This window comes from Nyctereutes procyonoides, unplaced genomic scaffold (genome assembly GCF_905146905.1).
Source record: "Nyctereutes procyonoides isolate TBG_1078 unplaced genomic scaffold, NYPRO_anot_genome, whole genome shotgun sequence".
NCBI classification, from domain to species: Eukaryota; Metazoa; Chordata; class Mammalia; order Carnivora; family Canidae; genus Nyctereutes; species Nyctereutes procyonoides.
In genome coordinates this window covers 15652384-15674517 of record NW_026575141.1, presented here as the reverse complement: position 1 = coordinate 15674517, position 22134 = coordinate 15652384, and the positions used below count along the sequence as shown (strand labels likewise).

Below are 22134 nucleotides of genomic sequence, written 5' to 3'. Positions count from 1 at the left end.
CCAAGAGCGTGGTGTTTTGTTCAGACCGTTTTTTTTGTGGCATTCCCAATTGGTCTATGGTTTGCCCAAACACTGGCCCTCTCAGCAATCTCCTCAGACTCCTCCTTGTGGGGCAGGAGGCCAGCAATAGGGGCTTGTCTGAGTCTTTATGCCCCCCTGAGTTTAACAGGGGGCTTTTCTTTGCCGGTTTTGGTTCGTTAAGTACTGGTTTTCTAAGAATTGTGTTCTGCTCCAAAGCACTGTGACAGAGCCACTGTAACCTCTTATCTGGATTTCTGGTCTCTTTGCTCCCACTTTTGCTTATTCGCCCTTTCTCCACACTCTGCCTAGTGCAATCTTACCGGTCAGATCCTTATGGTCCCCTGCTGGAGAACCATTGGTAACTCCCCATTGTATTAGTTACTTATGGCTGTAAGAAATTACTACAAAAATAATGCCTTAAAACAATACAAACTTTTTATCTTACAGTTCTGCAAGTCAGGAGTCCAAAATCAGTCTCAATGGGCTAAAATTAAAGTGCCCGCATCCCCTTCTGGAAGTGCTAGGGGACAATACATTTCCTTCCCTCTCCAACTTCCAGAGGCCTCCTGCGTTCCTGGACTCCTGGCCTCTATCTCCAACACCAAAGTCAGCAACTCCATCAGTCTGACCTCTGCTCCTCTTGTCACATTTCCTTCTGTGACTCTGATCTTCCTGCCTCCCTCTTATAAGTGTGATCATAACGATGTTTTTGTGATTCAACTGGGCCCGCCCAGGTAATCGAGGATCATTTCCTCACTTCAGAGTCTTAATCACTTCTGCAATGTTCTCTTTGTCACGTGAGGTAGCATTCACAAGTCCCATAGATTAGGGTGTGTACCTCTGTGGGGGGCCATTCGTTCTGCCTACCATGGTCATAACTTTCAGGATGAATTTGGCTTGCCAGCCTCTTATTGACTTGCCCTAACTAGCCATGTCTAACCTCATTCTGTGCTGGAAACTGCCCTCTATGCTTCTTCCAGTTCTGATCTAGGCTGATTCCCTGCCTTGGAGAAATGTTCCCCCATATCATATTCTAACTCATTTTCACTTTTTCTTGTAGAAGTTTTTGATAACCTATTTTACTTCCTGCATGTTCCTCCAAACTTCATTTGGGCCCCTCATATCATCCTCCATTATTCCAGACCCTGCTTATTTTGGCTTTTATATTATTGCTTGTTTGATTATCTTCTCTTCCAAAATATAAGCACTTTTGGGGCAGAGGCAACAAGGGCAGCTCCACAGTTGGCACTTAAGAGGGAGCTTATTAACTCCTTGCTGAATGAATTTATAAGCATATTAATTTAATAATAAAATGCAAGTTATTTTACTCTACAGGCCTCATTTTAAAAGTTTTTGTCCATCACTCATTCAATAAAATATTTAAGTATTGGCTTAGTGAGTACTGAGCTAAGGAAAAAAAAAGTACTGAACTAAGGGAGTTAAATTAAAAAAAATCGTTTGAGGGTTGCATGGCCAGCTCAGTGGGTAGAGCATGTGGCTCTTGATCTAGGCATTGAGAGTATAAGCCCCATGTTGGGCATAGAGCCTACTAAGAAGATATATATATATATATATATATGAAAAAAGAAAAAATCATTTGATTGTTATGAGAATGCTAAGATTGTAGTGGTATGAACACAAGGACTTGAATAATAATTCTCCCTCTCCAGGGAAATGGACTTGGAAGTCAGAGAGCCAATAGATTTCAGTTCTGGAGATCATCAGCATCTAGTTCGGAAAGCAGCAGATAGTAACATCCACACCAAGGCTGGGCAGCCTTATGCAACTTCACCTTCTGAAGCACCAAAAACTCATGGGAATCCACATCCTAAGACTAGAGAGCAAATGGATATCTACGTGATACAAATTTCAGATGAGACTACCCCAGATGACAGCAATAATCTAGCCAATCCATTCTCAGATTCATGGATCCGCAGAGGTGAGAATGAAATTAACCTTTTGCAAGAGAAAAGCAAGAGTTCTCTTAAAATGTTTCCACAGAGTGGATGGTTAGAAGATTTAACTCTGTCTTTCATTTTTCCCAGTTATGCTTTACCATGAAACATGATGTAGGGTTGCTCCAATAGATGGCCCCCATATTGTCCAGGGTGTTCAGGAATTCATAATGTGTGGTTCCCTTAACAAATATGAATTTCTCACTGCTTGTAAACTGTTCTTACCTACAGACAAGGTTATGCCATGATACTGGCATAGTTTTAAAGCATATTAATTCAATGCCATAGGTATTAATTTTGTATAGGAAGTACATTCAGCTATGAGCAACAGAAACCTACAAGACTGTGGCTTACATAAAAGAGCGTCTCTTTTCTCTCATGAAATACGCAGTTTGAAGGTAGGCATCTCAGGCAAATGCTGGTGGCCCCAGAGACAACTCTGTCACCCTTTTTAGGCCCTGGACAACTTCATGGTGGATTGTGAGCTTTGAACCCCATTGCTGTCTCACCGTGGCCCTCATCCACCCCCACCCCAGTGGCTGAAAAGATGCCTCTTGGAGCCCTGGCCTTCTAGGTGGGGAAAGGCAAAGGCAAAGAAAGGCCGAGCCTGGGATGTTGCCTAGACACCTCCAGGAGGTGCCATTCATGGATAGATGCCCTAGAGTCTGCCAAATCTGACTTCCTTTCAGAGGCTTTTCTGGAAACCACCACCCAAGCATATCCACTGGCATGTCAATGACCCTAGCAGGATCACACGACCACTTTCTTTTTTTTTTTTTAAGATTTTATTTATTCATAGAGAAACACACACACACACACACACAGAGAGGCAGAAACACAGGCAGAGGGAGAAGCAGGCTCCATGAAGGGAGCCTGACGTGGGACTCTATCCCAGGTCTCCAGGATCACACCCCAGGCTGCAGGCGGTGCTAAACCGCTGCACCACGGGGGCTGCCCACACGACCACTTTCATCTGTAGTTTTTTGGTTGGGCCCATTGTCATCTTTAACCAGATTTGGGTTGGGTGGTAAGGGGGCCAGGGAGAATGGATGTCACTATGCAACAAGACACCTCTGCCACAGGTGTCAGTCCTTCAACACTGGGCACTTTGCAAAAGGAAGAGTTTTGCATTTAATCCTTATAACAACCCAATAAATGAAGGGGTTGTAGTGTCATTTAACACATGAAGAAATCAGGTTAAAGGCCTCCACACCACTGTTAGACTTAGTTATTTGTGTCTGTCTCTTCTGGTGGGTGGAGGCTGGGCCCTCTCCTATTTATTTATTTATTTATTTATTTATTTATTTATTTATTTATTTATTTATTTATGAGAGACACGGAGAGGGGGAGGGGGAGAGAGAGAGAGAGAGAGTGCAAGCAGCAGAGACACAGGCAGAGGGAGAAGCAGGCTCCATGCAGGGAGCTGGACGTGGGATTCCATCCCAGATCTCCGGGATCAGGCCCTGGGCCGAAGGTGGCACTAAACCGCTGAGCCACCTGTGATGCCCAGCCTTTCCCCTTTAAAAAACCTATATGGTATACAAAAAGATGATAATCCTATGGAAACAAAGGAAAAGTACAGCAGGGTAATGGATTCAATTTTACAGTCCTGGGGACAACTTATACAATTTATATATCATAAAATTCACTTAAAAAGTGTACATTTTAATGATTTTTAGTATATTTACAGAGTTGGACAACCATTTCCACGAAAAGGAACCCATAGCCACTGGCCATCACTATGTATCCCACCCTTCCTGCTGGCCTCTGACAACCACTAACCTACTTTCTGTCTCTATGAATTTGTATATTCTAGATATTTCATATGAATGGAATCATACCATATGTGATCTGATGTGATTACCTTCTTTCACTTAATGTAATGTTTTCAAGGTTTACCCATGTTGTGATAGGAGTCAGAACTTCATCCCTTCTTTATGGTCATATAGTATTCTATTGCCTTGATAGAAAACATTTTGTTTTATTCTTCAGTTGACAGACATTTGGGCTGTTTCCACTTTTTGGTTATTATGAATAATGCTGTGATCAATATCCATATTTGCATTTTTTGTGTTGATACACATCTTCATTTCTTTTAGGTAATAGATGTCTAGGAACTGCTGGGCAATATGGTAACTCCTATGTTTAACATTCTGAGGAACTACCAAACTTTTCCAAAGTGGCTGCAACATTTTACATTCCAACCACCAATGTATGAGGGTTTGTGTTTCTCCAAGTCCTTGTCAATGCTTGTTATTGTCTTTCTTTCTTATTATAGCCATTCTAGATATGTGACATGATATCTCATTGTAATTTTAATTTACATTTCTCTAATGACTAATGATGTTGTGCATCTTTTCACAAGCTTATTGGTCATTTGAATATTTTCTTTGAAGAAATATATATACAAATCTTTTGCACACTTTTAAAAAAATAGCAACCGTTTCATAATTTTTCATGATTCTGTGGTTTGACTAGGTTCACTTGGGCAGTTCTTGTGTTGGTCTTGACTGAGGGTTCTAATGCAGTTATAATCAGATGGCAGCTGAGGCTGCAGTGGCCATTATGTCTCTTTGACATGACTGGAAGTTGATGTTGGCTGTTGGCTTTGTTTTTATGGCTTGAGTTTCTCATCACTTGGGAGTTGGGTTCCAAGAAAAAGTATACCAGGCAGACAAGCCCCATTGTGCAAGCAGTCTGTCAAGCCTTTCCTTGCTTCATACATGCTAGTGTCTCATTGGCCAACACAAGTTATGTGGCCAAGCTCAGTGTCAATGGGGGGGGGGGCACTACACAAGCTCTGCCCTTTTTTAAAATTTTTTTTATTTATGATAGTCACACGCACACACACACACACAGAGAGAGAGAGAGAGAGAGAGAGAGCTCTGCCCTTTTTTAATTATTTGTCTTCTTGTTATTGAATTGTAAGAGTTCTTTGTGTATTCTAGATACAAGTCCCGTATCAGATACATGATTTGCAAATATTTTCTTCCAGTTTGTGGGTTTTCTTTCACTTTCTTGACAGGGTCATTTGAAGCACAAAGCTTTTACTTTTGATGAAATCTAATTTGCCTGTTTTTTTTTTCTTTCTTTGCTTGTGTTTTCAGGTGTCATACCTAAAACAACCATTGCCTAATTTCTGCTCACAAAGATTTATATCTATGCTTTCTTCCAAGAATTTTCTTTCTTTTCTTTTCTTTTTAAGATTTATCTATTTATTTGAGAAAGAGAACGAGTGCACAAGAAGGGGGAAGGAAGAGAAGGGGGAAGGGTAGAGGGAGAGGAGGCTCTCTGTTGAGCACGGAGCCTGATGTAGGGCTCTCCATCTCACCACCCTGAGATCATGACTTGAGTGAAGACCAAGAGTGGGACACTTAATGGACTGAGCCACCCAGGTGCCCCAAAAGTCTTGTTTTATATGCTTACATTTATGATCCATTTTAAACTAATACTTCATTTTTGTGTATGTACGACATGAAGAAAGGGTCCAGATTCATCCTTGTTTTTTCATCCTTTTGTATATATATGTCCAGTTGTCCCAGCACCTTTTGTTGAAAAGACTATTCTTTCTCCCTTGAATTGTTGTAGCACACTTGTTAAAAATCAGTTGACTAGAAATGTAAGGGATTATTTCTGGAGTGTCAATTCTATTCTAGTGATCTTATGTCTAATCTAGTCTTATAAAGCTGGGCCACATTTAATATTTATTACCTTACAGTCTGACAGATAGTAGATGTGAAATAAATGTTGACTACGTGAATATTTTATTTGGCACGTATGTTCTGGTATTTTGATTAAGATAGCTCAATCCCATTTCCTTGTTGTCACTCTTCCTATGCATAGATACCACCCAGCAAAAGGACACAGTTGACAATCCCATAAGTCATTTCTAAACAGCATTCTTTTTTTCTTCCCTTTTAAAACTGAGACAAAACTCCTAAGCTGTTCATTGTCATATTCAGCAGCATATTCAGAGGGCTCCAGGAAAAGTTGTGCAGTAGGAAGCAGCAAAAAGAGACACTGACATACTCTGCGCTCTGCTTTGGCATGCTGCTGGAACTCCTTGGTCTTATCATTTCTCATGTTATCTAGCTTCTGCTGAAGTAGAAGGGAATTGCTAAAGGCAGGCAGGCTGGCGAGTAAAGTGATGAGAAAGCTCTGCACACGCCCTGCAGCCCACATCCATCTCTGAGGGCTAAATGCCCTCGGTACCAGCCCTCTTCTGAGCTTTCCCTGTGCTCCAGTTTGCACACAGGTGGAGCCAGAGCCCTAATGATGGCCTGTGACTTTCAGAGACTTTGAGGTCACTTTTGGTCCTAAGGAGGATGCGGTGGGCATAATAAGGAATTAAATTCCCGTTTGTCGTTTTGATTTGGGGACTTCCACGGATAAACCCTCAGATCTCCAATAAAACGCCAGTAACAATCCGAACAGAATGTTTCCCACAAGTTCTGCAGAGCTATATGTTTGTGGTTGTTCTATTTGCTGACTCTAAACTCCTACTCTTTCTCCTACCCTCAAAAAAATCAGAGGAAATGTTCTTTTGTTAGGTATCAAAGGTAGATAATTACATTTCTATTTTTACTTTTGAATATTGTGTCATAAAAATATTTCTGTCTCCTCAGCCTTCATTATAAAAGTATTCCTGATCCTGTCAGCTCAGTTGGTGGTCACTGGGGCAATTGTCAGCGTATTTCTTTTCTGGTAAGTCTTTGTTACTGAGGTACATTAAACACTACGTTGTTCACATTTCTTCTTATTGAGTCAACTTAATTCTGATCATTAAAAATTATCTATTTTTTATTTATCATTCATAGGGTATGATATCTCTATAGCTTTGTTGTTTCTGAGGCAACTCTTAGACCAAGTTTTGGTAGATTTCTACAGTTTTGCTTCAATATCTTAAGCCAAGACCTTTTTGTTTTACTTATACTTGGGGCATTATTTAATTTTTTAATTTTCCATAAGCTATTTCCACAGATAAAAGTGGATAAGGGAAAAAAGTGGAGATTATGGAGGGCTTGGAGACTTGCAATGCTGTTAAATGCAAAATTATTTTGGGGACTATGATCCATCACTGCTTAAATATAGCCTATGAAAATTTCTATTTACAAGACAATTATATGAGAAATTGATTTTTTTTTGCTTTGTACACATAGCAATCTCAGTATTTTTTAAAAATAAAAATGTCACCTGGAAATTTACATTTATACAAATTTGACTTACATGACTGTCTTTTTTATGAGTCTATTTTAAGAAGCAAGGTGTAGTTATATGTTTTATTATTTCACTTTTCATTTGTCATTGTCAATCATTTTGGGTTTACCCCTTTCTCATGAGATTGTTCTACTTCCACTTAAATATTGCATTAGTTAGAAAAAGAAACTATTGTATAAAACTATATTAATTTTTTTTTAATCAGGAAGGGTTTAAAAGCTTGGGTGCTTGTGAATGCCTGGTTCACCTATGCAATCTTGTAAGTATTCTTGGATTTAATAAAAAGTGATTTTTCTACTGGCTATTGATGGAGGTTCTTTATTAAAAATTAAGTAAAGGTATAACATTCTTGACAAAATTATAGAGATGGAAAACAAGCAAATTAGTGGTTACTAGGAGCTAGAGTATGTGGGTGTTTGTTATCCTAAAGGGATGGCACGAAGGAGATCTTTGTTGATGTTTTAATGATGGGATAGTTTCAAATCTTGATTATGGTGCTGGTGACACATATCTACATAGATTTGTGTCATAGTTCTATGACATAGCATTATACACATATTATATCAATGTCAAATTACTTGTGTGTGGGTATTATACTATATATCTGTATGATGTAACCAGTGGGGGAAACTAAGTGAAGAATACATAGTACTCCTCTGTCTTTTCACAACTTCCTGTGAATCTGTAATTATTTCAAAATAAAAATTTTTTAAATTCTGTGGATGACAATGAGCAAAGGTAATAATATGCATATATTTTTGTTTGCTTTATACTTACTATCAGATAATAATGTATAACAATATATCTTTATATCTACCTATATCATATGATATAATCACTGGAAGCAAATAGCACATGGCTTTAAATTATCCTCAGGCCAGCATTTTTTGTCGTACTCATCGTCCTTGCTTGCTGTGGGAAACTCCGCCGTCAGGTGCCTGCGAATTACATTCTCCTGGGATTATTTGTAAGTAAACTTTGTTAGCACTTGCAGCTCACCTCTGTAACATATTTCTGTCACATTAGTAATTCTACTCCTTTTATTGTGAAAATCTTCATGTGGAATACTACAGACAGTATTTGTGAGATGTTCTCTTGGCTGGATTCTGGTTGTAACAAAGTCATAAACTTCCTTGACTTCCATGAGACTTCCTGCACACTCCTCACCCCCTTTTTAAAAACATTTATTTTTTATTCATGAGAAACAGAGGCAGAGACATAGGCAGAGGCTCCCGGTGGGGAGCCCCATGCAGGACTCAGGACTCGATCCCAGGACCCCAGGATCATGACCTGAGCCAAAGGCAGGACCCTCAACTGCTGAGCCACCCAGGCACCCAGCCTGCACACCCTTTTACTCAGTTAGGGGGTTTGGGGCCCGGGGGCTACTCCTTTGCCGGCAAACATGCCTCTGAGAGGCCACCAGAGTCTGGGCTACATTTCAGGAACAGCGAAAGTGACTGTTACTGGCCCTGTGCCAGGCACAACAAACCCATTTTTATGGAAAGTGGGTAAGAAGTATAATTTTCCTTATTTTTGTAAGATTTTTTTTTTTTTAAATTTCAAGTTTCACTGGGAGAGGAAACCAGCTTGGCACAGGTTCTCCCTATTTCCCACCTTGCGTCTCAGTTCAGGAGGGCTTTTCAGGGGCAGAGAGTTGGGGGGGGGGGGACTGCTAGTGGGGGGGGTTCTGGTTCCTGGCTCTCCTCACTTAGTCATGGTCTGGTTCTTGGTTCACCAGCACCTCCTGTGGGGCTTCTACTCAGGAGGCCTCACCACACTGGTCCTTCCTCTCAGATCCATGCTGCTCTGGGCCACAGAAAACGTTTGGCTCCATTTCTTGCAGCCAGTTCTTTTCCCTGCTGCTCACGAGGATTCCAGGATCTCAGTAACCTCCCATTGTGAAGATTTGCTTACCAATTGATTTATTCTTTATCTGGTTCCATATCAGATTTGAGGTAGCTTATAAAAATACCCCCACTAGAAGAAAATCAAGATAAACCGGTGGAGAAATCTTATGGAAGGAAAAATAAGTGTAGGAAAATAAAGCCAGTGGTTAGATTAGTGTACAAAATGCATAGTCTGGGGCTCCTGGGTGGTTTGGTCAGTTAAGCGTCTGACTTAGGCTCAGGTCATGTTGCCAGAATCCTAAGATTGAGCCTTGCATCGGGCTCCCTGCTCTGTGAGGAGCCTGCTTCTCCCTTTCCCTGTGCCTGCCGCTCCTCCTGGCTGTGCGCTCTCTCTCTACGTCAAATAAATAAAATCTCTAAAAAAAAGATTTTATTTATTTTTGAAAGAGAGAGAGAGAGAGAGAGAGGCAGAGACATAGGCAGAGGGAGAATCAGGCTCCTCTCAGGGAGCCAGATGTGGGACTTGATCCCTGAACTCCAGGATCACGTCCTGAGCTGAAAATAAAGCATAACCGCTGAACCATCCAGGAGTCCCAATAAAATCTTAGAGGAAAAAAAGAAAAAAGCATACTTCTATGCATGCTGAATAGTCAAAGCAATCCTGAGAAAGAGGAATAAGACTGGAGGTACCACAATCCCAGATATCAAGACCTACTACAAAGCCACAGTAATCAAAATAGTATGGTATTGGCAAAAAAATAGACACAATGGATCAATGGAATGGAATAGAGACCCCAGAAATAAGCCCACAACTATATGGTCATTTAATCTTCAATAAAGAAGACAAGAATATACCACGGGAAAAGACAGTCTCTTCAACAAAAGGTACTGGGAAAACTGGACAGTCAAATGCAGAAGAATGAAACTGGACCTCTTTCTCACACCCTATGCAAAAATAAACTCAAAATGGATTAAATACCCAAATGTATGACCTGAAACCATAAAACTCCTAGAAGGACACATGGGCAGTAGACTCTTGAACACTGGCTTTAGCAACACTTTTTTCATCTGTCTTCTCAGGCAAGGGAAACAAAACCAAAAACAGTTGGGACTATATCAAATTAAAAAGCTCTTGCACAGGGAAGGAAACCATCAATAAAACAAAATGGCACCCTACTGAATGGGAGAGGGGTTTTGCAAATGGCACATCTGATAAGGGGTTAATATCCCATCTATCTACCTAGATACGCACATAAATGAACACTAAAAAAATCTAATAATAAACGCACAGAGGACCTGAATAGACATTTTTCCAAAGAAAACAGATGGCCAAAGGATGAAAAAAAAAAAAGCTCAACATTACAGTCTATATGGAAATGTGATATATCACTTCACACAAGTCAGAAATGGCTACTATCATAGGGCCAAGAAATGACAAGTGTTGGCGAGGGTGTGGAGCAAGTAGAAGAAGAAGAAACTCAAGAGGAAGGTTGGAAGCAAGCACATTATTAAAATATGTACGTGGTGTACGTGGAGCAGATATACCCTTTTAAACCTATCCCGGAGGGATCCCTGGTGGCGCAGCGGTTTGGCGCCTGCCTTTGGCCCAGGGCGCGATCCTGGAGACCCGGGATCGAATCCCACGTCGGGCTCCCGGTGCATGGAGCCTGCTTCTCCCTCTGCCTGTGTCTCTGCCTGTATCTCTCTCTCTGTCTCTCTCTCTCTCTCTCTCTCTCTCTCTGTGTCCCCTGGAAATAAGGACAGCTTTGGTAAAGTTAACAACGCGGAGACTCAGGCAGCTACTCGCTGGGTTGGGGAAGCGCGGAGATGCAACCCAGGCAGGACTCCAGGACTCCGGGCGCTCTCCTCGCCTGCCGCACCCAAGGTGCACTCCGCGGTTACGAGGCGTCTGCATTTTCCCCTCCCCGAGACTAGAGGATTCTTTCCCGGCTCGGCGGCCCCTGTTGACGGTCGTCTCGCTCCTTTCGGCTGTGCCCGGAGGGTGAGCCCGGGCTCGCCCGCCTGCCGGCTCAGCGCCTGCCTGTCTCCCAGCGGGCCCCGCCCCCGGCCCGGAGAGGCCCCGCCCCCGGCCCGGACAGGCCCCGCCCCCGGCCCGGACAGGCCCCGCCCCCATGGGCGCCGACCGGCGCAGCTCTGCGCTCGGCGGGAGAACTGCCCTCCAGCCCCATCCCCGCTACCGAAAAGGCCTCCATCCTCCTCCCTCATCTGAGGTTTGAAGTTCTCCCCCGAGCACTGTAGGAGAGGTGACCGCTGAGGCTGTTGGTGAAGCATTAGTAGAAATAGCATACTCCGCTTTGATAAATTGTTAAGATTCTGTGTGGGTGGCCCCATTTGGTGAATGACGAAATATGGTCTGCAGAAAAACGTTTTATTATGGTTTCGATCGTCCTGATGCATACCTATTTAATTCACTAAATAGGTTCAAAGTTACTGCTGTGTTCTAAGAATTTTTACTAAGAAGATAATCTTGTCGGTCTTAGGGGAAATGTTAGGAAAATGTTTAGTTCTACTATTGGTTTCCCATAATTAACCTTCCTGTAGCTTCATGCGCTAGGGTTATGCATGTTCCCACTTGCTCCCTGGACCCTGCCAAAACACACGCACCTTAAATCATCTCCTCTGGCTTCTGGGTCTCTGGATCCCAGTTCTGATTCACTATGCATTTTGTTTCTAGACAGTTCTTCAAGGTCTGCTGCTCGGAGCCGTATCAGTGTAAGTCTTGGATGCACATTTCCTTTCCCATGTGTACTGTTCTTTGTATGTGAACAATAATCACAATCTCTGGTTTTAGTTTCTATAATGCCGAGGAAGTGCTGTGGGCAACAGCAACAACTGCTCTGGTGACCTTGTCGCTCACTTTATTTGCTCTTCAGACAAAAGTATGTATCACAGAAACTGATTTCTGTCATAAGGGGGTGTGTAGATGTGTTCCTTTGCCCCTGTTGACCCACTCTTATCCCTCCTCCCTCCTGCTCACGGCTGTCCTGTGGGCTCCTCCGTGGCCTCCCCACCTTCTGGCTTCCGACTTTCCTAGTAACCATGTTCAAAAATCAAAAAACAAAAACGGAACAACAACAACAACAACAAAAAAAAAAACCCACCCCAAAACCCAGGTGAAATTAATTTTAATCATATATTTTATTTAACCAAATACATGCAAGGCTCTAACATTTCAGTAGTCAATATAACAAAAATATTGAACTATCTTACATCCTTTTTTGAACTAAAATTCAAATCCAGTGTATATTTTCTACTTACAGCACACTTCACTTCAGACCAGCCACACTTCAAATGCTCACTAGCCACAAGTATTGAATGCACAGCTGTAGACACTTTTTTAACAGCCATCAGAATCGTCTGGAGGGCTTGTGAAAACACAGGTTCCCTGGGCTCTGCCCTGGAGTTGCTGCCTCAAAAAGTCTGGGGCATGGGCCCTGGAATTTGCATTTCACAGGTGATGATGGTGCCTACTACATCAGATTACTCTCCTGCTGTGCAAAGGGTAGGGAGTGCCAGGGTGGGGGTGGGGAACAGAAGATTTAGGAACATTGCTTTGACAAGAAAATATCATAGAGTCAGGGGTCTTCCTTCACTGCATAATTTTATTCAGGTCAGAAGATGAATAGACCCCTTTCTTTAAAAGAATCCTCATCTTTCCCAGCCTGATTTGGTCCCTGATTTATTAAAAAGGCAAAACCAATAAGCATATTAATAAATTTTGAAATTACCAAAGAATGATTAGTAATAATTTTGAAAGCTTTAGTATATTTTTATTAAAATATATGCCTACAAACATGAAAAGATGTCCAGTTAACATTGGCCTATTTCATTCCATTACTGTATTCTATGCACAACACTTTTTAAAATATGAATAATTATGATCATGCTATACATTCAAATTTACATCCTGTTTATTCAAGGTAAATTTTTTATTAGGGAAATTTCATATAAATACAAAAATAGAATAGTATAATGAACCTTCATGTATCTATGGCTCCTGTAATTTTCTCCATACTCCTACCCACTTCTCCCTCCTGAAGCAAGTTCCAGTCAACAGCACACTTTTTAATGTAGCATTTTTCCATGATGGGAGCAAATGAATTTGAATGGTTCTCAGAAATGTCCTGGGTGTTATTAATAGATGGGTCAGTGTCTGTCTATGGGATATAAATTGCAACTCTAAACATCCTGAAACTCCTTATAAGTGATAATTGAGTTGTTTTTGTGTTATGTTTCCTCAGTGGGATTTCACCATGCTGAATGGAATGCTGTTTGTTTTACTCTTCGTACTTATTATCTATGGAATTCTCTTACTCTTCATACGATCATATGTAAGTGAGATCTCTTTTGAGGAACCTCAGAGAATCATTAGAAATTTCGGGTGAAGTGCTGATTGTGTTGGCCTGGATCCTCTGAGAAACAGACAAGCGGGGTGAACCACATGAGGTGTGGGCATAAAGACTGAGCCCCTTTTCTAGACTATAACTGTCTTTCCTGTATTCTATGCACAACACTTTTTAAAATATGAATAATTATGGGGCCCCTTACAGGGTCGTGGGGGTGAACCTTCCCACAGGGCAGGTCAGATTCCTTCTATACAGGGGTGCTGCCTGTTTGAAGTGCTAGCAGTAGAGACATGGGCTTTTTCAGACTTTCCCAACAGCAGCCTAGAGGAGGCTCCTTATTTTCCAATTCAGCTTAGCTTGCCTGCCTTCCTTCATTCCTTCATTCCTTCCTTCCCTCCTGCCCTCCCTCCTTCCTTCTGTATCTTCATTGACTTCTTACGAGATATCAGACAGCCTGTGGTTTTTCACATAGGCATTATATTTATTCTCATGACCTTCCTGAAAAGTACATATGCCATCTATTGTATAGATAAGAAACCAGGCTCTGAAAAATTAAATAATTCATCCAGGTTCACACAGGGAATAAGTGGTAGGAGCAGGATCAAAGCCGCATCTGTGTGGAGAGTGCCATCCATGCTCTCTGTAGCACAGAGCACCATCTGGGGATGGAGGCTGGAGGGGGTGTGAGAGGTAGAGGCATAGCATCTGGCCCTGCGGTCTGCCTGTCATCAGCACCTTGTGTGGAGACCCCATGGGCAGCCAGCTCCACTGAGGACTGGCTTGGGGCCTGTGACCTTTTGATTCCAGCCCTAGGGCAAGCTTGGCCCAGTTGCTGAATCCAAGAGTTTCTTTGGTAACAAGTAGACTGGTTAAGTGATCTTCAGACATAAGCACCCATTCCACCTGAATTGGTTTAGCTTTATGAATGACCATATAGATTTATAGTGAGGGAGATAGCATGTATACTTAATTTAATGTATTTAATTCATTTATTTTTAGCATCTGTATTTTAGAGATAAACTCAGATATCACAAAGACGTGCCTTAGAAGGCCACACAGCTCTTCACTTACAATTATGGATGGTAGCTCAGATATTGGTAGTAATAATCCAAACATTCATTAGGTTGGTTCCTTTTTTTTTTTTTAATTTATTTATTTATGATAGTCACAGAGAGAGAGAGAGAGGCAGAGAGAGAAGCAGGCTCCATGCACCAGGAGCCCGATGCGGGATCCGATCCCGGGTCTCCAGGATCGCTCCCTGAGCCAAAGGCAGGCACCAAACCGCTGCGCCACCCAGGGACCCCATTAGGTTGGTTCCATAGGCCTTTGCAATACCATTGATGTGCAGTTAGGAAACTGTGTTTCCTACTAGATAGATGAACCCTAGTTCCCACTGTAAATTTCCTTCCCCAAATATCTACAATATATATAGTCTTACACAGGCATTTAAATGGAAGACTTTGACAGAACCTTGTTGTAAGTATACATACTTGTTTGACTTTGGCAATTTTAAATTCTTCAGATCCAGTAATCAGGCATTTTCTTATTATTAGCTCAGTCCAGAAACACTGCCCCTCCCACACTGTGTCACTGACTCCTGATTTGTATCCTTCACCAGGAATCTTCCCTGGTTAGCAGAATGCTCTGTCCATTCATCTAGGATGGGCTTTCTTGTCCTGAAGAGTGAATGGCATTATTTTTCTTACATGTTATGCACCCCTGCCTTATCTTTTTCCCACATAGAGCCAACCCCTTTGGCATTCAGATCAGTCTCATGTTCTGATAAGGGCTGTTTTGGTTGCAAGGAGGAGATACTGCACAGACTAGCTAGAAGCAAAGACCCAGGGATGTTCATGGAGTTCCTAGGTGGGAAGAAGTGACTGGACTCACAGAAATGGAAATCCCACCTTACTCTCCTGGGCTGAGTTGATGGGCCACCTCTGTATGGTAATAGCTCCAGCACTAGTTCATGATACAGTGGCCCCTGGGAACTGGTTTCTGACTGGCCAGTGCATCATCTGCTTGGTCCCAGTCACATACAAGGTTTCTCATCAGTCAAGAGAGTCACTGCTGTTGGAGCGGATGTCTTCCACCTCTTGTCAATCAGCTCTAGCTAAGGTGCACGAGGGTCCTTATTTTCCCAGAGTTACCTGTTCCAAGAACTGAGTGTAGGGGCAGATGCCGTAGGAGGGCTATGTGATGGCGCAAAAAGAAACATGTCTAGTATGGTCTACCTGCCCTGCCACGCATGAGATGTTTAACACTTGATAAAACTGTTTTGGCAAGGGTAGTTTTCATTTGTTTCCTGAATGGAATTGAGTGGGTGCTATTTGACCACTATGTTCAAAAAGATGAATTTCCCCACAGATTTGCCTTTCCTTAATATTGGATCCTTATCTAACAGCAGTGACCCAAGTGAGCCCTTTCATTATTCCAAATCTTGTTCTTAATATGCAATTGTTTCTTCTCTTTGCAGTGGTTGCATCTGTTGTATGCTGGACTTGGAACTATAGTCTTCTCACTTGTAAGTCCATCTCTCCCTCACCCTGACAAAGCATATGGTATGTGCCTTGACAGGGCCGCTAAGCCCATGCTAGGTCCAGAGTCAAGTAGCTTGACTATTCCCCTCCTGTGCCTCCTTTCCTCTTTTCGTTCCTTCTCCTTTTTCTTTATAAAGACAATTTTTAGAGCTTTTTTAAGTTCACAGTGACACGGAGAGGAAGGTATCCCCTCGGCCCCATACCTGCGTGGCCTCCCCCATGACCAATACCACCCACCAGAGCCGTATGTTCATTACACTGACGAACCCACACTGACACAGTATAATCACCTGAAGTTTACACTAGCCTTCACTCCTGGTGTGGGATGGTCTATGGGTTTAGGTAAACACACACTGACTCCTTCCATCATTACGATATCATAGAGTATTTTTCACTGTTCTAAAAATCCTTTGTGTTCCACCTCTTGATCCCTCCCCTATGTCCACCACCTGGCAACCCCTGATCTTTTTCCTGTTTCCAAATTTTGCCTTTTCCAGAACGTCCTATAGTGGGAATCATAGAGTCTCTAGCAGCCTTTTCAGAATGGCTTATTTCACTTAGTGAGGTGAACTTCAGGTTCCTGTATGTTTTCTTGGCTTGATAGTTCATTTCTTTTTAGTGCCGAATAACATTCCATTGCCTAGATGTGCCACCATTCATGTATCCATCTACCTACTGAGGGGCGACTCATTTGCTCCCACGTCTTAGCAATTTTGAAAAGCTGCTCTAAATATCCATGTCAGGGTTTTGTGTTTTCAAAATCTTTGGGCCCATTTTAAAATCAGACGGTTTGTTTGCTTAACTGAGTTTTAAGAGGTTTTTTTTCTTGTATATTTTGGTAATACTCCTTTATCAGACGTGTGTTTTGCAAATACTTTCTCCTCTCTATGGCTTGTTCTCTCATTCACTTAACATTATCTTTCACAAAGCAGAAGTTTTGAATTTTAATGAACCCCAGATTATGCATTATTTCCTTTCATAGGTTGTACCTTTGGGGTCATATTTAAAAAGTCATCACCACACCCAAGTCATCTGGGTTTTCTCCTATGTCATCTTCTAGGAGTTTTATAGTTTTGTGTTCTACCTTTAAGTCAGTGATCCATTTTGAGTTAGTTTTTGTGAAGGGTGAAAGGTCTTTTCTAAATTAGTTTTTTTGCATATAGATGTTCAGTTGTTCCAACACCACTGGTTGAAGAGACCGTCACTGCTCCATTGTCTTGCCTTTCCTCCTTTGTGAAATATCAGTTGATTATATTTATGTGGATCTATTTCTGAGCTCTCCAGTCATTCCACTGATCTATTTGTCTCTTCTCTCACATAACTCTAACAAAAAGGGACACCATGAAGCAAAATGTGGATATTTTTAAGCTGGGTGATAATGTGTGGAATTTATTATTCCATTCTCTCTACTTCTGGGTGTGTTTAGAAATGCCAAAAATAAACAATTAAAAAGAAACCCTAAAACCTAAAATATGTGACCTGATAAAAAGCATAAAATGGAATACCATGCAGGCTTTAAAAAAGGATGAACTCAATCCATCTCTGCTAAGATATGGAGACCATTATTTTTAAATGAAAAAGCAAAGACAGAACATCTTTTTTTTAGGGCCAGTCAAATTTAACAGTGGGTGAGGCGGATGGTATACCAACTTTATGACACTAATGTTAATAAGTTCTGAAGGCTCACTACCATCAGATTAGCCAAGACAGAGCATTCTATATATATGACTACATTAAAAAAAAAGATAAGTGTGTGTGTGAATGACCAACATGACACCGAAGGAGAAGAACAAAGTTGGAGGATTGATGCTACCTGACTTCAAGACTTCTTATGAAGCTACAGTAAGCAAGACAGTGTGGGATGGGAAGGGGGTGATAAACCACAAGAGCTGTAGAGGTGAGGCAGGGTGTTACACCAAATGCCCCTGGGGTCTGAATCTCACCCAAGGCTTCCCTATGGGCTGGCTGTGTCTTAGTTGTGTCCTGAGCCTCATTCTCCTTGGGAGGGGAGGGAACAACTGGATCCCAGCTCATCTTACTCTATCACTTCTCTGTCTACCTTCAAAAACATAATTTAACCTGGGAGGTGCAGTCCTGACCACCAAGACGTGTCTGTAAAATAATTAGAAGTTATTATCCCTCTTATAAGAAGAAATAAGATAAAGTCAGGAGTTCTCAGAGCAGAGGAAGAGAGAAAAGCACTCCTCCATAGAAGTCAGGATGCCAGGGTGATAAATGAAGGCTGGAAGCTCAGCTGCTGGGCAGCCTGTCTTCTAGGGTGATCAACTGTCCTGGTTTGCCTAGCACTGAGGGGTTTCCAAAGACACACAAAGTCCTGGACAAATTGGAATGATTGGTTACCCTAGCTTATTCCACACCCCCCAAAGTTGCTAGAATCAGTCATAGGGAGGGGGGAGAAGAGGGAAGAAGGGACTCAGTGATCCAGGTGAGGCACCTGCTTTGGCATCCTGCCCAGCCTTGGGTTCGACTTCCTTCTCCACCATTTGCCACAGTGTGATCTTGCCTTTTGGGAGGCTCAGTTAATCTCCCCTCCCTCTACTGGGTTGATCACATATTACATGAGGGATGTCTGTAATGAGCTGGCATGAAGGTACCCAGGAGGTGCCCACTTCCTTTCCTCCTTCTCTTCTCTCCTTTCCTCCTTATTCTTCCAAGTTTGAGTGGCAACCAGGGCCGACGGAGAGTTGGTACCTGAATTACTTGAAATGGGTCTTACTGAAGTGGATATTGTTCTAAATGAATTATTTATTTGTTTTTAATTATTTTAAAGTTTTATTTAAATTCAATTAATTAACATATAACGTATTATTAGTTTCAGAGGTAGAGGTCAGTGATTCAGCTGTCTTATATAACACCCAGGGCTCATCGCATCACGTGACCTCCTTAATGTCCATCATCCAATTGCCTCGTCCCCCTGCCCCATTTTTTCCCCTGCCCCATTTTTTAAAAAAATATTTTATTTATTCATGAGACACACACACACACACACACAGAGAGAGAGAGAGAGAGAGAGAGAGAGAGGGGCAGAGACACAGGCAGAGGGAGAAGCAGGCTCCATGCAGGGAGCCTGATGTAGGACTGGATCCCAGATCTCCAGGATCACACCCTGGGCTGAAGGCATGCCCTAAACCGCTGAGCCACCCGGGCTGCCCCCTGCCCCATTTTTCAAGCATCCTTTAAACCCAAAGAATTCTCTATAGTGCCAGAGTTGATCTGTCTGGTGGGGCTCTGTGGCTCTACCTCACAGCACTAGATTCTTAGTCTAGAGTTGATATAAAGAAGTTAGGGGCCACTTTTTTTCTTTTCCTCCTCTAATGTACTCATGTTGCCTGGGGCTGCTTCCCTGGCAGCAAACACAAGGGCAAGAGGGCTCTCTGACTTTTTTCTCCATGTGTTAGGAGCCCATAATCTTACCTACTGTAGCTGAGCTAAAACGTTTAATTTGGGAACTATTTAACCATATACAAATCCCATCTTCTCCTCCTTCTATTTTGAAAATACCAGCATCATCTTAAGCCATCCCATTGTCAAGGTTTGAAAAATGCTATCATCCAAAGCTCTAAGAGCTCTAAGAACTCAGAATTATTGCTGTGTGTGAATCTAAATGTCAGGGGCTATCTTTATTTTCATTCTTTTTTCAGCAAGAACATGTGGGAAATTCACCAAGACAGAGAATTTTGTAGTTTAACTCTGTCCAATCGTCCCACCTGTCCACCTTATTGACTAAAGGCACAAAGGTTTCTGGATTTGGAAAGCAAAAGAAACCTTACAGATTTGATCCCACTGGCATCAGGAGGATGAAGCACTTGCTATAATAGAAGACACACTTGGGGACATAGTGAATGGTTGAGGCTGTAAAAAGAACATATATAATTACAAACTGACTTTCTGCCATATATTTACTAATGCTAAAATATTTTCCAGATAATTTAGGATACCTATTTGATAGACATGTACAATTTAGGTAGCTAATTCTTCTTTCTTTTCTTTAAGTACTTGGTGATGGATGTGCAGCTCATGGTGGGAGGGCGCCACCATCACTCTGACCTGGACCCTGAAGAGTATGTTTTTGCTGCTCTGAACATCTACTTGGATATAATCAACCTTTTCCTTTTTATTTTGCAACTGGTTGGACTGGGACGGTAGTCATATGACCAAGACTAGTTCATGTCGAAAAGAGGGAAGGAGGGATGCCTGCGGAATGTTGCCAGGCTCTGACATGTGGAGGTTACCACTTCATAAGCCTTTTATTTTAAAAAAATTTTAAATACTTATTTTTTGGTCAAATGAAGCCAAGCATTCAGTAGATGGTAGCTGTAGCTATGATATATTTAGTTCCATTGTCACATTGCAAAACTTTCTGGGGGACATTTCTGATTTTTATAAATTCAAAAGATGGGTATCATAATTACATACTAACAAACATTTGTAAGTTGTCCATAACATTGTTGAAGTTTTCCAGGCATTCTTTAAAGCTGTAAACATCTCTGTACATGAATAAATTTGATTACAGAAATCTATATTTACCCATTCTCTTCTCTTGGACATTCTGTGCACATTCTGGAATATTTTGGCATCTGACTTTTTTTTAAGATTTTATTTATTTATTCATGAGAGACACACAGAGAGAGAGAGGCAGAGACACAGGTAGAGGGAGAAGCAGGCTCCATGCAGGGAGCCCGACGTGGGACCCGATCCCGGGTCTCCGGGATCACACCCTGAGCTGAAGGTGGCGCTAAACTGCTGAGCCATCCAGGCCTGCCCTGACCTTTTTTTTTTTTTTTTTAAGAGTAAGATAAACTAAAGAATCCTGCCTTTTCCCTGTATTTTAGGGTCAGACTGAAGAGAATAACAGCTTCTACCTAGTAGGGGTTAGAGGGAATTAACAGAGTTAATGTACATATGGCTCAGGGTAGAGTGTTAGGTATATTGTCACTGTCCCACCTATATTTCTGGGCTTAACTCACTGACCACCTCCCCTGATTGGGACAACTAAAACAATTATTTTAGTTGTGATGAAACACACATAACAAAATTTACCATCTGAACTATTTTTAAGTGTACAGTTCAGTAGTGTCAAGTAAGTACATTCGCAATATTGTGCAACCAATCTCCAAAATGTTTTCATTTTGCAAAACTGAAATTCCATACCCATTGATCAATAAGAAGTCATTTTCCATGACTTATTTATATACATATCTTATATAACTGGTTCGATTATGTTCCTGAAGGTCATAATTAGACAGATCTTTATACCCTTCCTGGAGTCTCATACCTTCTGGGTGTGAGATGCTTGATGGGAAAATTTGCACTGAGATATAAAAGTTCATACTTTCAAATCCATCCAAAGGAATCTATGGCTACACCTGTTTCTAATTCCAAGTGTTGGTCCAGCCAGTCTCTGGTGCTTGTGCTAGCAGGAAGCACGTAAATCACGTCTGCAGGATGAGCAAAGGCATGAAGCAGGCCCACTGCCGCGGTTCTTCAAATAGTTCAGGGAGGGAGCTGGAGAGAGAGTTTTATGTAGAGGGGTGGTTATACCAGATGATGGAGGACCTCAACTTTCGGGCTCAGGATTTCAGGCCTTCATCTTACAGGAATAGAATTTTGCTTACAGTATCATGGTGGAGGCACCACTTTATGAGAATTGGTCTGGTCATTGTGGGTGGGTTAGGATAGGGAAGGGAGGTGTGAGAGAGGAAGGCTGTATGAGAGCTAATGCAGTCACACACACTGAAGACACAAAAGGACAGACCTGGGATGATGAATGGGGTAGAATGAGTCAATCACATGTGATCGTGATAATGGACATAAAAAACTGATGGAAGTTGATGTCTGATTGGATGACTCTTCAGGACAGGGGAGAAATAGAGATGTCCCACATTTTACTGTGGTTTATTGTCACTTACTAAAAGTAATCTTAAGAAAGCGGGAAATGGCTTGGGTAGTTGTAATGTGAAAAAGTAGGTTTAGATATTTTGAATATGTGGAAACAGAGGAAATGTTAATCTGGCAGTTTTAAGAGTGGAAGCTTGGGGCTAGCGGTAACTTGGGGGCCACGGTAGGTGAGAAGTGAGGCAGGGAGAACAGAACAGTCAGGGATGACATAAATAGGGAAGTCCAAAGACCAAATTCCAGAAATGCCGGCAATGAGAAGATGGTAGGA

At 41.9% G+C, this 22134-nt stretch overlaps 1 protein-coding gene across 1 annotated transcript; it reads left to right on the top strand.

Annotated features, from left to right (window-relative positions):
• The first annotated feature begins 1695 nt into the window (after positions 1-1695).
• On the top strand, positions 1696-20147 carry LOC129498298 (protein lifeguard 1-like). The gene is made up of 9 exons (XM_055307623.1): positions 1696-1960; positions 6602-6680; positions 7399-7452; positions 8070-8160; positions 11736-11773; positions 11853-11940; positions 13303-13392; positions 15884-15931; positions 19962-20147. Exons 1-9 carry the CDS (start codon positions 1696-1698, stop codon positions 20112-20114), a joined length of 906 nt encoding a protein of 301 aa, XP_055163598.1. The 3' UTR covers positions 20115-20147.
• Positions 20148-22134: the final 1987 nt, after the last annotated feature.

Coding starts and splice junctions, on each gene's coding strand:
- LOC129498298 (XM_055307623.1), top strand. CDS start 1,696: ATGGACTTGGAAGTCAGAGAGCCAATAGATTTCAGTTCTGGAGATCAT. Junction 8,161..11,735: donor ACATTCTCCTGGGATTATTT/GTAAGTAAACTT, acceptor TTTTGTTTCTAG/ACAGTTCTTCAAGGTCTGCT. Junction 11,774..11,852: donor CTGCTCGGAGCCGTATCAGT/GTAAGTCTTGGA, acceptor CTCTGGTTTTAG/TTTCTATAATGCCGAGGAAG.